Below are 15110 nucleotides of genomic sequence, written 5' to 3'. Positions count from 1 at the left end.
CCTTGCGTGTTCAAGTATTGAAGTTTAGTCTCTCGTTTTAAAAAGGTATGGTAGTGCGAACTAAGGCGCATTAAAAAGAGTAAGCGTGCCGTCCAAGATCGTTTGCGCCCGGTGATGCAGCGATAGGCTCTTCAGTTGTGGAATAGTTGGATTAACATAAGAAATACGACCTTTTTTATCTGTCTTAACGCACATTTATTTTGCAATAAAGAATTGGCAAAAATTCGTAACCAAGGGGCTCGTCGGAAGAAACGGAGCCGAATTGTGAGTGCGCCTTTAAGAGAACACTTCGCTCCGCCTACTTCCCGCCTTGTATGCAAAACAGCAATGCCCGCCGGATTGCTATTCAACAACTGCGCAGCAGCCGGTGGACGGCACAGCTATTGTGAGCTGCCGCGGGAAAAGACGGCTTGGTTCGAGTGTGCTGCCAATGCGTCCTTCCATTGAGCGCAGCCTGCAGTTACTGGTAAGAGCTTGTTATTTGGGCGCATGGGAATGGGCAGCGCGGCAAATTTATTTAGTTTGGAACAAGATGCTGGCTTGAAACATTTTTCTGTTTGCAGTACAATCGCTGTTTTGGTCTCCCAACAGAAGACAGTGAGTGAACCATTCGCATGGGGCAAATAGATTCGTTTATTTAACATGCTTATGAACTTCTTCCTTTTTTAGCATGCAGTTTAAACAGACATTTTCATGTCAACGGTAGCACCTGTGTGGTTTACGTGCGAGTCGACGTACGTTTGACTGAACTGTGCTAAAGCATACAAACGAGAGCTCAGACACTGGTGTGAGGCGAGAGGGCTGTAGCTCAAGTTTCTAAATGAAGCCTAATCTGATTTGCAGCCTTTCGCGTCGGTCCTGCTAAGGCTGGACAAAGTTTGAAATCACTCACAGGGATACGTATAATAGTAGCCTCTAGTTTGATTTCTAACACGCCTTCTTTACATTACCCTCACAGGTGTTCTTTTAAAGGAGGACACGGCTGCAGGAAAAGGAGCGCACATAGCAAGACGCCAGTAGCAGCAGCACCGGCACCACCAATGCCCGGAATTAACTCGGCCATCCCGCGTTATGAGAATTGGGAAATGGATTACGACAGCCTGCAGCACTACTTTTACGACGATCACGATCCGGAGGAGGATTTTTACAAATCCACGGCCCCCAGCGAGGACATTTGGAAAAAGTTTGAGCTAGTGCCCACCCCCCCGATGTCCCCTTCCTGCTTCCCCATAGCCGAATCGCTTGAATGGTTCTCCCACGGTGCAAACCAAGAGGAGGAAGAGGAGGATGCGGCGACCCAATGCAACCTCCATACGGCGCTTTTCAGCAACCTCAGCTCGTTCATTATTCAGGACTGCATGTGGAGCGGCTTCCCGGGAAGTCAGAGGCTGGAGAAGGTGGTGAATGACCACTTGGCGCAAGTGGAGTCCGAACCCGAAGGCGTACTATCCCAGGACTCCACGACGGCCCCCGGCTGTGTGGACCCAGCGGCCGTCTTCTATTCTCTCAGCGCGCCAAGCAAGAAGCAGGCGTCCTCCGGATCCGAGTGTCGCACGGATTCAGGTAAGACCGGCAGGTGACGCCCCTGCACCTGACTGACGTTCGTCGAGTGGAACTCCTGGGGTCGGCAACATCGACGCCCCTACATTTGCGGGACTTCTGATTCACCGCCTTCTGGTTGATCTGGTGTGGTTCACACCGTGACTCGTCTAATCAGCAGAGCGCTTTCGTTTCTCAAAGCGTCTCCTCTGCAGTCTTTTTTTTGTAATATACCCACGTTAGACGTTCAGAGAATGACCCATATTGGCTGGCACCCCTGCCCCTTTTAAACCTTGATGTGACTTTCCATTTAGTACACTTTTTTTTCCTCCCACCTATACCATCCCACTTCAGCTTCCTTTACAGAATCGTGCCCTTTATTGTGCAGTTTCCTTCCCATGGATTCTAGTTGGGCTGTGAAAGCACCACAGGGACAGGCGTGGAAATAATGCAACCTTGTACCACTTATTTGGAATTAACATTTGTTTGGCAGGGTGCGATTATCTTCTGTAAGAACAAATATGCCCTCATTTGTAAGTAAGACTCGATAAAAATAATCAATTATGAAGTGATGGTTTAAGGAAAATGAACTAATGTGTTGTGGGATATCACTAGATAGATAGATAAAGTATCTATCTATCTATCTATCTATCTATCTATCTATCTATCTATCTATCTATCTAGTGATATCCCACAACACATTTTCCAAACTATTTGACTTATTTTGCCAAGCTTTTGTTCATATCTATTGTACTTAAAGAGAGTAGTTAGTGGACCTAAAAGACAATTCGAAATTGCCTTTTTCTAAAATGCTTCGAAGGGCCCCTTCTACTATGTTGATGGTTTAGCAGATCAAACCAATTAGTGCAGGGCTGAGGTTAAGCTTGTGTAGAGTGCTGGGGGGCGGGCATAGAGGACGACAACAAAGGGGGCTGGCGTGGGATTCATTCTGTGCACAAAGAAAGCCAGCTGGCTTAGGAAAGGGAAGGCATGCTTGCTTAGCTTCTCATTTTGACGGTGCATCAATGTTTTAATTTTGTGACCATAACCTTTAAGATTAGCTGCCACAAATAGGATGACAGAACATGAGATTGGGGATTTCGTTTTTTTTTTCCCCCCAAATCTCAAAGTGGTCAGTGTGAATTCGTTCTACAGGGGGCAAAGGTTAAAAATTCATACAGGGAGAAAGGGGAAAATGAAGCTATTCTTATGGTAATACATCTTTAGAGCCTAGTGAATAATTGGCAGGGCACTGAGTAACTTTCTAGGTTTCTAGGAAGAACATTGTTTTATTTTTATGATGAAATGCATGTATTATTTATCAAAGAATTTTCAATGTCTTTTTCACTAGTGTTAATATATGCATTTGGGTTCTTGTTGAAGTATATGGCATTGTTTTGCTATTTCTTCATTATGCAAAACGTGGTGCCTAAATATTCCAGATCTAGAGTAGGACTAGCCAAATACGGAGGAGTTGGAGACATCTTTGAGCTAAGACTGGAAGGGCGACTTAGAAAAAAACTTTGTCAGAATTATTTTACTTTATAGAATTGCATCAGGTCCAAAGCTGGCATGTTGCCTGTTTCCTTTTGTCTTTCATAGTTGTGGAACATTTGACTCCTGAATAGTATAAGTGGAAAATATGCTGGGCCTCTTTATTTGAAGTGAAACAGGACAACTTAAAATGGACAAGTACATGCATACGCTGGCCATTCTTTTTTTCCAGTCACTGTTCAGACATGGTGAATTGTGATCCGTGGGGCTGTTTTCTGAGTTGCTGATTGTTGTGGTCGGTGAGGGGAGGTCTTGGGTGTGGCTGGACCTGGAGACAGTGATACAGTGCCAGTAACGTGTAACATTTCAAAAAGCAAAAGAAAAACTAAGATACAGAAAACTCTTAGAAGTGACAAAGTCCAATTCAGACTCCAATTCATGTCATTCCCAAATAGATTTAGTGAAGGTTTACTCACCCCATGAGCCATCTCTTTCTGTATTACTGCTTTTGCTAATCCAAGGTTCAAGAATATGATTAAATGATGTTTTCTAGAGTGCTACTGTGATGGTAACACATGAGGGACCAGTGTCATTTATGTCGTTGCAAGTGCAGTGTGACTTCATAATTACATGTTTAATAGCCAGTACTCTTCCCAGGATGTGGACTCTCACCTGAACACTAAACACTGAAGCAGTGCCTTGATTGAATTGTGCAGGAGTACACATGCAGTAAAAAAAAAAAAAGTTTTACATTACTTTTTAAAATCTAGAGTATATAATAAAGTACAACAACAGTATTATTATCATTCTTTAATTTAATATTATTTATTGTATCAGTATGCTGCTGCTGAAGAATGTGAATTTCCCATTGGGATTAATAAAGTATCTATCTATCTATCTATCTATCTATCTATCTATCTATCTATCTATCTATCTATCTATCTATCTATCTATCTATCTATCTATCTATCTATCTATCGCTTCTAACTTCTCAAACTGCACACATTTACATATATTCTAAATAATATGAACAATACTGGCAGGATGCTGAAGCAGGTGTTTTAACATAAGAAAGCCCTCACATTGGCAGCTCGGTGTGTGGGCTGCCAGCCAGTCTACCTTGGGTGTTTACATATTGATCAGATGACACTGAGGACACCACTGGTGAGGTGTTACAGTTAATGCAGAGCAGGCTCATTATGAGGGAGCATTGCAAAGTTTATGTTTTGGGGACAAGCAGGGGGAATATAGCGAGAGCTATGAATGTACTGAGTAAGATGGCATACAGAAGGCTATTGAAAGTACCTCATTCTACCACCCCCCCAATCCCATTGTACATACATGTAGGAACTGCTCAGGCTTGCAGGGAGATCTGAGCTGTCAGTCCTAGTCTTTCAAATTCTAAATCTTTAATGCAGTAAATCCAGCAAGTCATTCCTTTTAATTATCACTTTCAGTATAATATACTACTTATGTGATGTTTCACAAAATATTTTTTGTTTGTTCTGTCCTAGAAGATGAAGAGATTGATGTGGTGACGGTTGAAAGCAAGCAAAATAAACACCTTTTGAATGTCCGAAAGCCAGTCACTATTACTGTCCGAGCTGACCCACATGACCCTTCCATGAAGCGATTCCACATCTCAATCCATCAGCAGCAGCATAACTATGCAGCTCCATCTCCGGACAGCTATCCAGAGGAGGAACCACAGCCTAAAAAGGGCAAGATGGAACCGTGCAGCCCACCCGCCTGTGACCCATCGACAGAGGAGTCCGCCTTTCATTCCACCTCAAAGAGCACAAGCCCACAGAGCTCCGATACCGAGGACACAGACAAAAGGAAAACTCACAACTATCTGGAGCGCAAGAGGCGCAATGATCTGCGTTCGCGTTTTCTGGCTCTGCGGGATGAAATCCCCGAACTAGTAGACTGTCCCAAAACTCCCAAAGTAGTCATTCTGACAAAAGCTACAGAATATCTGAGGGAACTTCATTCAAAAGAAAAACTGAAGATTGTGGAGAAAAAACAGTTAAAGTCCAGGCAGCAGCAGTTGTTAAGGAGGCTTTATGATTGTAAGCGATCGTAATTCAGCTTCTAAGCTTTGTAACGACTGCCTGCTACTAATTTGCACAGATCATTCAACGGGAGAGAGGGACAACCTTGACGGCTATTTCCATTCCCATCGTATTCCCCAAAGGATTGTGAGAACCTAGGAAGTGGAATCGGCCCCACTTTCTATTCACTCTGCACTTTTGTTGTTGGTTTTTTTATGTTGTTTTCTACTTTTTTGTTGGAACTGTTTCTCTAAGCATTTACCACTCCTTGCAGCATGAACGTTATTTGCATGGAAAAGGCTTTAACATAATTAGGATGACCAGAAGAACCATGTTGGGTTACTTCATAAAGGATTGGTTTGTGGCCCTCTGTCTCGCCAGGGTCTGTGAATGCCAGCGGTTAGTCTTGCTCTCCCTCTCTCCTGTTGAGAATTTCCTGATATATGAAAGCAACAGTGAGCTGCAGACCAGCTGCCACTGTTTACCTGAATGTTTGTACATAGGTGGTGTTAATCCTACTGATAAACCCACACAGATGCTGTTTCGTTTTTTGTTTTGTTCAGGGAACCAAAATGACACTTTGATGGCTTTCCAGTGTTTAACGTTGGGGTATCAACACACATGGATTGGTTGTTGGGTTTTTTTTTTGTTTTTTTTTGGTGACTGAGAAATTCTATTTTTGTTAAGAAAATGAGAAAAACACTACTGTATTCTAATAGTCACTTTGCTACTGTATTAGTCTCACTGCCTGTCTCTTTGATTTATATACAGTAACTTAAAAGTAAGTTTTATACTATATTTTCTTACAGAGTTATGGTAGTAAAGTTAAAATATAGTGAGCCTAGTGGAAACTAACAGAAAGCAGCTCCCCCTTTCAGTTAAGCAGCCCTGCTGATTCAGGCAGTTGGTTGAATAATTTTAAATGCCAGATGTGGCTCTTTAAACCCAGTTTTGACTTTTATGGGGGTGTCTTGTGAGGTGCTAATTGAAATGAAGATCTCTTTAATGTTGTAGTGTAAACCTCACCAGCATCTATACCAGTCAGACCTGCAAAACCTGCTCATCTGACTACATGAACTTTTCAATGCCTTTTATAGTTTGTCATGCTTGGACAGGTAAAAATGGCACATTAGCAGCGGTGACCCTCCCAGCCTCCTTGGTATACCAATGAAAAGGCTTTTTTTCCAGTTAGGTCACTGGGCCCACGTAAACCAGCCTCGCAGGTCTTGTTCAAGTTTTTGCTTTAAAATCCTTGTACAGTTGATCTGGTGCCCTCGGAGGTCCTAACCTTTCATTGTATGTCAGCAGGACTGTTTACTGAAAGGGGGGGGGGGGGGGGGGGGAGGGTCAGATGGGGCTTTTTGTTGTCAAGCACATTTTTTGGAGGGGGGGGGGAAGAAAGGCTTTACAAATGCCCCCCCCCTTTTTAACAGAAGCTGTGGGGTAAGGTTGTTGGTTGGTTGGTTCCATGAGGGTTGCTCCCTCAGATTTAGCACTTTGTATTTCAGTACCTCAAGAAGGAAAAGAAATAAACTGACCAGCAAACTCCAACGTATGCCTGTTTCTTCTGTAAGTACAGAAAGATGCATTTTATATGGGTGTGTGGAAGGGCTTGGGATGGATTAATCATTTCTCTCATGGTTTGAAAATTGCCACTAAGCTGCCAAGAATCTCTTGTTGCATAATTTATCAGACAGACATATGCTGTTATCACGATAAAAAAAAGGGTGAATGAAGCTCGGGAAACTGCTAATGCAGGTAGATTTCAGTTGGCTGTATTAGCCACCCGGCACAAAATGGATTCAAGTCTTGAGGAGCACAGATGGCTTGAATAAAGGGATTAGGGTTATATCTTGATTTGACAGGCAGGCAAATGGGCCTTCCGTGCACTTGAACAGGGCATGCTATACACTGAGTGCGCCTTTGTGTGCCCTTTAAAAGGTTTGGCTAATTAAATCTAGCAGCGTAAATACGGCAGTAATCACTACCACTGGGATGCCAGGTCTCCCAGCTAATACCTGTCTCGAGATCTTTTTATTAAAACTTGTTGTTTAGGCTAAGAATATACAAAAATACAGATTTATAAGTATTTGTAGTTTTAGGGCTTATGGTGTAAGGCTTTATTTAAGGAGGAAGCAGTTTGTAAAATTGTCATAAATGGCTGAACAGGGTCTAGCACCAATTGTTCAAGATGTAATATTTTATTGACATTCCAAACGCTATGGCATGTGTCATCATCTAAAGAGTTCAGTAGTCAAAAATTAATATTTTGTTAGACTGATTTAGTATTTGTGCATTCTATTTCAGAAATTATGCACTCCGGATAATAGTGTAGTGAATAAAAGTGACATAGCTCAATGATCTGTTTACTTTGTATACCCTTTTCAATCAGTTGTGTTCTTGATATAAAGCACTTGTAGATGTTCATGCTGTGAGTAACACAAGCCATTTAGACATTTTGCTTGAGCTCACAGGCTAAATGCACTACCCATCCATCACTGAATCTGCCCGACACAGTTCAGGGTCTTTAATAAACCTTCCTTGTGAGTATCGCTGAAGTAGTAGGAACCAAAACTGGATAGCACTTCGGAGTACTGGAAAATGTGAACTTGGCAAGGATTCAGAATCCATTACACCTAAACTGTGGGGCAACACACTGGAGTGTTCAGTACATGAAAAACAGGGACATTTACTCTATGTATATCAAAAAAAACCTACATTGCAAATGAGCAGACTGCTGGAGGTGAGAGGCAGCAGCCCTAGTCACTGAACTGCCCTGTGACACTGCTACCGCCCATGGGTTTGAATCTCACATTCATATTAAGATAAGTGGTGATTTCAAATTGGATCAGTTTAACCTCCCTCTACCAAATCTATGCAATGATCGGCTGTTAGCTTCATTTTCTTTTTGTTGTAGTGCCTCTCAAGATGAAGCTGTCTCTTCACCTGAATGTAGAGTGTGTATACTCAGGTATGGAATCAAAAATTGCTTATGGAGTTTTGTGTTCTTTTCATTTGACTTTAACCTGGCTTGTCACTACACATATTACAAGAGCCAACATGGCATAGAAGACAGCTATCTCAAATTGCACACTTCTCATTTCACGAGGTGCTTTAGTCCTCGCAGGTAACAAAAAGCATAATGTACATGTGAAAATCATCACATGAAATGTAAATGTGCAAATACACTAATTTTGTTTAGTCTTTTACATAATATTGCTTACAAAGCATAGACACCTTTCAAAAATGCATCAACATTAGACATTAATTGTATTGAATTTTAAAATTCGTCACATGGACACTTTCTTCTGTATTAGGCATCTTATGTTGTCTGCATAGTTTGCGTTTACATCTTGAACAGTTGAATGAACTCATTTTGTATTAAGCATACCAGGAAACTTCCCAACTCTTAACAGTGCCACTGTGACACACGGCTTAGCAAACACAAGTATCACTTCAGCAACATGAGTTGTATTTAGTGAGTGCATATTATTTGCTTTTAACTAGTCCTCTGTTGATCGGAAAATATCTGCTTTTTAGATGCTATTGCTATCTGTGAATTTTAGGATTTTTTTAAAAGCAGAAATAAGGCAGATATCTCCAGTCATCCCACTCTAAAACAACATCCATTTTACTTTTTTAAACTAAAAAATGGTCAAGTATTTTTGCACCCTACAGCCTTAAAGAGGTTGACAATGTGACTACAAAAGCCTCAAAACAGCAAGCTGATCAGGTTGTCTTATTTAAAAACAGATTATCAAGTACTATAACTAAACTGTCAGCAATGCAGAATAGCTCTTCATTTTTCTACAATATTTGAAGGTACCCAGCTGACATACATAACGTTTTGTTTACATCTTATTCAAGCGGTACATTTCACCAACTTGCCACTGCCATGTGTTATCTATAAGCACAGAAAGACTGGGAAAGAAACTGCCCATAGGAACCATTTGAACTATGTTGAAGCTGCAATATGGGTGTGATGATAAAAGATGTCAAGTAACATTTGTTAAGACCAGACTTTCCAACACAAGAGTACAGGTGAGCTACGGTTCAAAACCACTGAGGTGAGACTTGCCTGACTCAAAATACAAGTCTTTTTTTTCCATCCTATGGTTTGCTTAACAAGGTTTCATCAAAGTGAAATCCAGCTGTTGGTTCTTCATGTAGCAGTTAAGACACTTGAATACTGTTTATTAATGCATTTATTCAAATTATGCAAAGGTGATAAAATGTTTTAACCCATATGTTTCTATGAGAAACATTTTTTTATATTTGCTCCAGCAAAAGTGCAAAGTCCCCAGCAATAGGAAGAAGAAACCTAATTCATTGTAAACACATTTTTCCAGTATCTGTGGAGGCACTACGCAATATTTAAAGCTTTTTTTGTTAACTTAAAGACTGCACATAAAATATATTCAGTTATTATAGGAACCATTACAAAGTGTGGGCAGAAAAAATGTGAAATTTACTTACAGACCTGATATTACAATTTAGAATTTATAGGATTTTGTTGTTAATGCTCAGTTATTTCTGAAGCAATCTCTTAATTGTTAGTGAGTACAGGTAAACAATTTGTAAACAACAGACTTGATGGGCTGTAAAATCCACAGTGAAAATTAAATAAATGATCATTTGCGGAGACTGCCCTTTACAGTCTGGTGTAAATAGAGATGAGATGGAGATAAGATTTTTTTTTTAACCCCAAATGACACAATTTGTCCAGTGAAAAGTGGGCTTAATTCCAGTTTCATTGGATGAAATATAACATAAAACTGGAGTAAACTTAAGTTTTTGTAAAAGGTGCCCGATCAAGAAATACTTTCAGTGAAGTTTGTGTCTACAGCAGTCCAATCAAGAACATAGAGAGAAATTCCATTAAAACTGTTCCATGAGGCATTGTCCTGTTCATCTCTGTATAATTTCTTTGGAAGTGTTAAGACAATAAATACATGTGAATTATGTATCAGAGGCAGTGACATAAACCTCTGAGCACAAAGTTATTTCTTCAGTGTGGATTGCTGCAGTCGATGGAAGTGAATGAACAGAATCATTTTTGCAGTCCTTTTCCAATGTTAGCCTGGTTTTCTTTTTGGAATGGTAAACATGTTTCTTCGACTTCAAATGAGCTATAAAGCAAAGGAGAAAAAAAAGGTAAGTCAAGTCCATCCATTTCCCATACCTATTTGTAATACTGCAGCAGCACACACCACAATGCAGGAATATCTGTAGATGGGACACCCATCTACAGCTGACCAAGTTTCCATAGACACTCGCAATCTCTCACCCAACGCCTATTTAATGCTGCCAGTTATTCTAATATGCACGTGCAAAACAAGGGCAGAACAGATCAAATTTACATCCTGACTTGACTGGGAATCGCATATCATGAACATTTTAAGGAAGAAGCAGAAATCATTGTGCTTTCATAAACACAAATTATGTAAATGACACATACTGATTCTGCACATTTGCAAACAGTAAATTAAAATACTAATACTTAAATACATTAATGGCAGTCGGTGTACATTTTAAACTTTAATCTGAATGCTGCTAAGATTACTTTGTTCCTGTGTTACAAAGGTCAATAAACTCAAGCAATTACCTTTCCATTCCAGATCTCCAATGATAACTTTGTCACACAAGTCACACACATGTCGAGACCGTTTGTTTCGCATCACCTCACTTTTCACTCTTAAAGGCTGGGCAGTAGGAGTCTCACCCTTAAAACAACACAAGATTTTAGGAATGGAACAAACAACTTAAGGAGGTAGGGTTTCCTTTTCGTAGAGGACAGCTACATACATACCGTATCTTAACAAGCAATAAAAACAAGACTAGAAGGTTACCTTCATTACACTGGTGAGGATTTCTATTGCCGGATCCAGAACAGACTCCTCCCACTGCGTGACATCAGATACGTCTAGCCCATATACTGGAGGCACTGCAGGGCCTGGTCCTATACAAGAAATGTATGGTATGTGGCCATTAAATACAAAGCAGTTACAAACACAAGAAAAATCTAGTACGGCGTAGAACAAATACACAAAATCACTGAACTTATTGTAAAAGTGACGTAGGGACTTAAACATTTTTTTTCTCCTCAAATTCCATTTTTTCCCCCCCATTTTCTATGATTCATTTTTTTGATTAATGTTTTTGGAGTTTAACCATTTTTACTCTAGGAAAGTATGTATAATCAATTGCAATAACTCACACATTAGACATATGGCACTTTAATTTCAATATAAAATGTAATTTGAAAAATGCAAACAATTGTAGATTCTATGTAAACATATTCCCCAAAAGCAAGATGTTCAGGGCATAAATGAAATTCATATACAGTTCATACATCAATTCAACCAATACATGAATTAACTAAGGTGTAACTGAAAATACATTTTGCAACTAAAATATGTGAATTAAACAAATTAAAGTTCTAACATTCTAATACCCTTAAATCAGTTAATTCTGTTTAAACTTGGAGCTATGCGGAGTTGACTTCTACCCATCTCTGACACACATCCCGATTGAAGTAAATAACTGTGAAGTGCTGGATATTAATTTCACTAATTGGCTACCTTGTCTGTGAGGAGTATTTTGCTGAAATACATCTCAGAATCAGTCAAGTAGACTATAATGTATATGCAGGGTCAACCCATGGAAGTTGCTTGCTTGCACCCTTTCCAAAAATCAAGCTCCAAAGAAAAAGAGGGACTCTCTCTCTCACCCTCTCTACTGTCCCAATTCATTAAAAATTCATTGTTGTTGTGCCCTGACTTCCAAAGTTCAGCTCATACTTCTTAGTTTTATTGTTGTTGAAGTACCTGATGCTAGCAACTTCAGCATTCTCCCTCCACCCAATGTAAGTCTCATGCAACTAATTAACCCACACTGACCTGTTGTGTAGTGTTGAAAATCCTGCAGGAAATGTGAACATTCAGATAATATAAGGACTGATTACTCAAAATGTTTATTATGATTAGAAATTTTGTAATAATCGCCCCCAAATCTCCAGATTCCATGCATTTCATGTTTGCTTTTAGTGATGAGTAAAATGGGCAAGTTTCTATTCGTATAAAACTACACTAAAATTAATTTTGCAGGCCATTTAGAAAAATGTGAAATGCTAATTTACTGATAATGTCTTTTTGAAAATAGTAAAGTTCGTTTGGAGAAAAAAAAACAAGCAATATTGCTCTCTAAAGCCTTATTCACACTTCCATGTTTACCTGTGTTGTTTTCTGCAGCACTGTAAGGTCCATAATCTGTAGCACACCTGTCAAATCAATTTTCATGTCCTTTGTTCACATCACCATGGGGAAGCACAGTGAGTTTTTCAAACATATGACACACTGCATATTTTCTGCAAAAAGACCCACCAAAATGCTCCATTGCAGACAACACTGTGTTTTCTCCTAAGGAAATTCTCACTACACGGGAAGCTGCAAACTAGTTACGAACTGTAGTTTCCTCTTTCTGGATTCCGACAGTAGTTTCTGAGGATATGCACTCTCCAAGTGCTGTGGAACTTTTGTTTCGTTTCTGTCTCCAATATATCTTTAAAATGGCAAAATAATCATCTATCTTAATTTGTAAATTGCACAATTTTTACTGTAAAGAGAAATACAAGAGTTTCTCTGCAAAGTCAGCTTTGTGTGAATTGTTTTATTCATCACAATTTCAGGAAAATGTTTTTATATGCCAGTTTATACGCAAGGTAGTTCTGCACTTAATCTTGCTCAAACAGACAGTGTGCTGCTGTGTTTAGTTTATTTGCTGTATTCCACCAATTCTGATATATGATTATTCAAAAAAAGTAATTTCCTGAAGTGGCAGGCCCGTCTGCAATGCCCCATCATTTTCTAAAGAAAACATAACTACCATAATAAATATGATGACGGCATGTCTTTCAAATTTTTGTTGACAGGTATCAGAAGATGCTTGCTTAAGTTCCATTTTGATCTGAAGCAAATTCTACTGACTCAATCATATTCAACATACTGCAGTCTCCATTTCAACAAAATTGTGACTACATAAATATAAATCCTTTAGAAAAACATTATTAATAAAACTAAAAGTAAAAGATCAAACATTAAATAAAAAAAGCCATTAGTGACATTTCAAAATTTAGATGCTGTATGGCAGTACATATTCTACACACAGGCACAGAATCCCACCAAGGCTCTCTTGTTTTTAATTTGAAGGCTGAATGGAATTAGTGAAGGCAAAGAGGATCTCATCCTGATGTACAAACAGAAGACTGAAACTCTTCATCAGTAATCCTCATTGTTGAGGAACAGAAACGAAAACTCTACTTAAAGCACTTTTTTGTTATAACAATGCTTCTACTCGTTTAACTAAGACAGCAGTATCCATTGCACTCTACACAAAAACACAGAGTTCAACAGTGTTTTAAATCCATTATCAGCCAAAGCTAAACAAATTATTCCTAGCACAGGCCCACATTATCCTCACCTGCATAGCACCTGTCTTGCATTGGAAGTAAGAAGGTAAGATTCCCTGATAGTAGGGCTACACACCTGGCTCACAGTAAGCTGAACACCTGTCTAGGAGTCCCCACCCACTTTCACCACCTATTTCATGCCCAGCTTCCTTTCCAAAGACAGACTGCAGACTTCAACTGTTATGCTGGCTGCTTTCCAGAATAGGGTATCACAGGCCTGCTCAAGTTTCACGTGCTACATTGTAAACTCTCCAAGTACCAAAGTTATAATTGCCTTTAAAGAATAAATATTTTTAGCTTATATCCTTTAGTATGGCAACATGTGGCATAATGTTTCACTTATTATTATACACATATATGTGTATATCCAGCAATGAAAGTTAAAAAAACGTTACCACATTACAAAAGGACAGTAAAGCAAGTCAACAGAGCAAGTGTAACATCAGAAAACAAACTACTCAAATAAAAGCAAAAATTAGGATGGTCCACCATACACAGAAAAAAGTTATACATTTAGAAGAACAATATTTTAAAAGCTACCAAAAAATATAGTCTTTTTGTGTTTTTTTTTTTTTTTTGAGAACTATCAATTATATGCTGCCAATTAGTATTTAAAAAATATTTTTCACTACTGCTTTACACATGTATAAGAACAGCATCCCCTTATAATTTTGCAAGATGCTGAAAAACTAGTTCTCACTTTTGTTTTTAGTCAACTAGATTACTCCAACGCACTCCTCTCAGGACAACCCAAAAAAGACATCAATCGATTGATTGCAACTAGTGCAGAATGCAGCTACCAGAATCTTAACTAGGAAAAGAAAATATAAGCACATCTGTCCAGTTTTGATGTCGCTACATTGGTTACTCGTGTCATTTAGAATTGACTTTAAAATACTGCTTATGGTTTACAAAGCCTTAAATAATCTCGCTCCATCCTATATCTCTGAATGCCTTTCACATTACAGTCCAAATCGTAACCTTAGATCTTCAAATGAGTGCCTGCTTATAATTCCAAGAGCTAAACTTAAAAGAAGTGGTGAGGCGGCCTTCTGCAGTTATGTACCTAAAATCTGGAATAGCTTACCGATAGAAATTCACCAGGCTCATACGGTGGAGCACTTTAAACGACTGCTAAAAACACATTACTTTAACATGGCTTTCTCATACCTTCATTTTAGTTTAACCCTAATATACAGTGGAACCTTGGTTCACGACCATAATTCGTTCCAAAACTCTGGTCGTAAACCGAGTTGGTCGTGAACCGAAGCAATTTCTCCCATAGGATTGTATGTAAATACAATTAATCCATTCCAGACCATACGAACTGTATGTAAATATATATATTTTTTAGTTTTTAAGCACAAATATAGTTAATTATACCATAGAATGCACAGCGTAATGGTAAACTAAATGTAAAAACATTGAATAACACTGAGAAAACCTTGAACAACAGAGAAAACTAACACTGCAATAGTTCGCGCTAAAGTGCTAGGAACCGCTCGCTAAAAACACTTTTTTTTAATGAGTTTTAAGCACAGGGGAAAAAATGAACA

General features: G+C 39.1%; 2 protein-coding genes across 3 annotated transcripts in view; one reads left to right on the top strand and one right to left on the bottom strand.

Annotated features, from left to right (window-relative positions):
- The first annotated feature begins 332 nt into the window (after window positions 1-332).
- myclb (MYCL proto-oncogene, bHLH transcription factor b) lies at window positions 333-6638 on the top strand. Of its 2 annotated transcripts, none has more exons than XM_028819295.2 (3): window positions 333-466; window positions 959-1563; window positions 4551-6638. In XM_028819295.2, the coding sequence occupies exons 2-3, from the start codon at window positions 1041-1043 to the stop codon at window positions 5117-5119; spliced, it is 1092 nt and encodes a 363-aa protein (XP_028675128.1). In that variant the 5' UTR covers window positions 333-466; window positions 959-1040; the 3' UTR covers window positions 5120-6638. The 2 variants fall into 2 exon arrangements, with proteins under 2 accessions (XP_028675128.1, XP_028675126.1); XM_028819293.2 differs by having other exon boundaries at window positions 4548-6638.
- Window positions 6639-9274: 2636 nt separating this feature from the next.
- The window catches only part of trit1 (tRNA isopentenyltransferase 1), a 173310-nt gene continuing 167474 nt past the window's right edge, over window positions 9275-15110 (bottom strand). The window contains 3 exon segments of the mRNA XM_051936335.1: window positions 9275-10216; window positions 10693-10810; window positions 10937-11046. Of these exon segments, the coding sequence (XP_051792295.1) occupies window positions 10047-10216; window positions 10693-10810; window positions 10937-11046 (398 nt within the window). The 3' untranslated portion in view covers window positions 9275-10046.

The sequence above is a fragment of the Erpetoichthys calabaricus genome, chromosome 14, assembly GCF_900747795.2.
Source record: "Erpetoichthys calabaricus chromosome 14, fErpCal1.3, whole genome shotgun sequence".
NCBI classification, from domain to species: Eukaryota; Metazoa; Chordata; class Cladistia; order Polypteriformes; family Polypteridae; genus Erpetoichthys; species Erpetoichthys calabaricus.
This window is presented reverse-complemented; position numbering and strand designations above follow the sequence as displayed.

Coding starts and splice junctions, on each gene's coding strand:
- myclb (XM_028819293.2), top strand. CDS start 1,041: ATGCCCGGAATTAACTCGGCCATCCCGCGTTATGAGAATTGGGAAATG. Junction 1,564..4,547: donor CGAGTGTCGCACGGATTCAG/GTAAGACCGGCA, acceptor GTTCTGTCCTAG/AAGATGAAGAGATTGATGTG.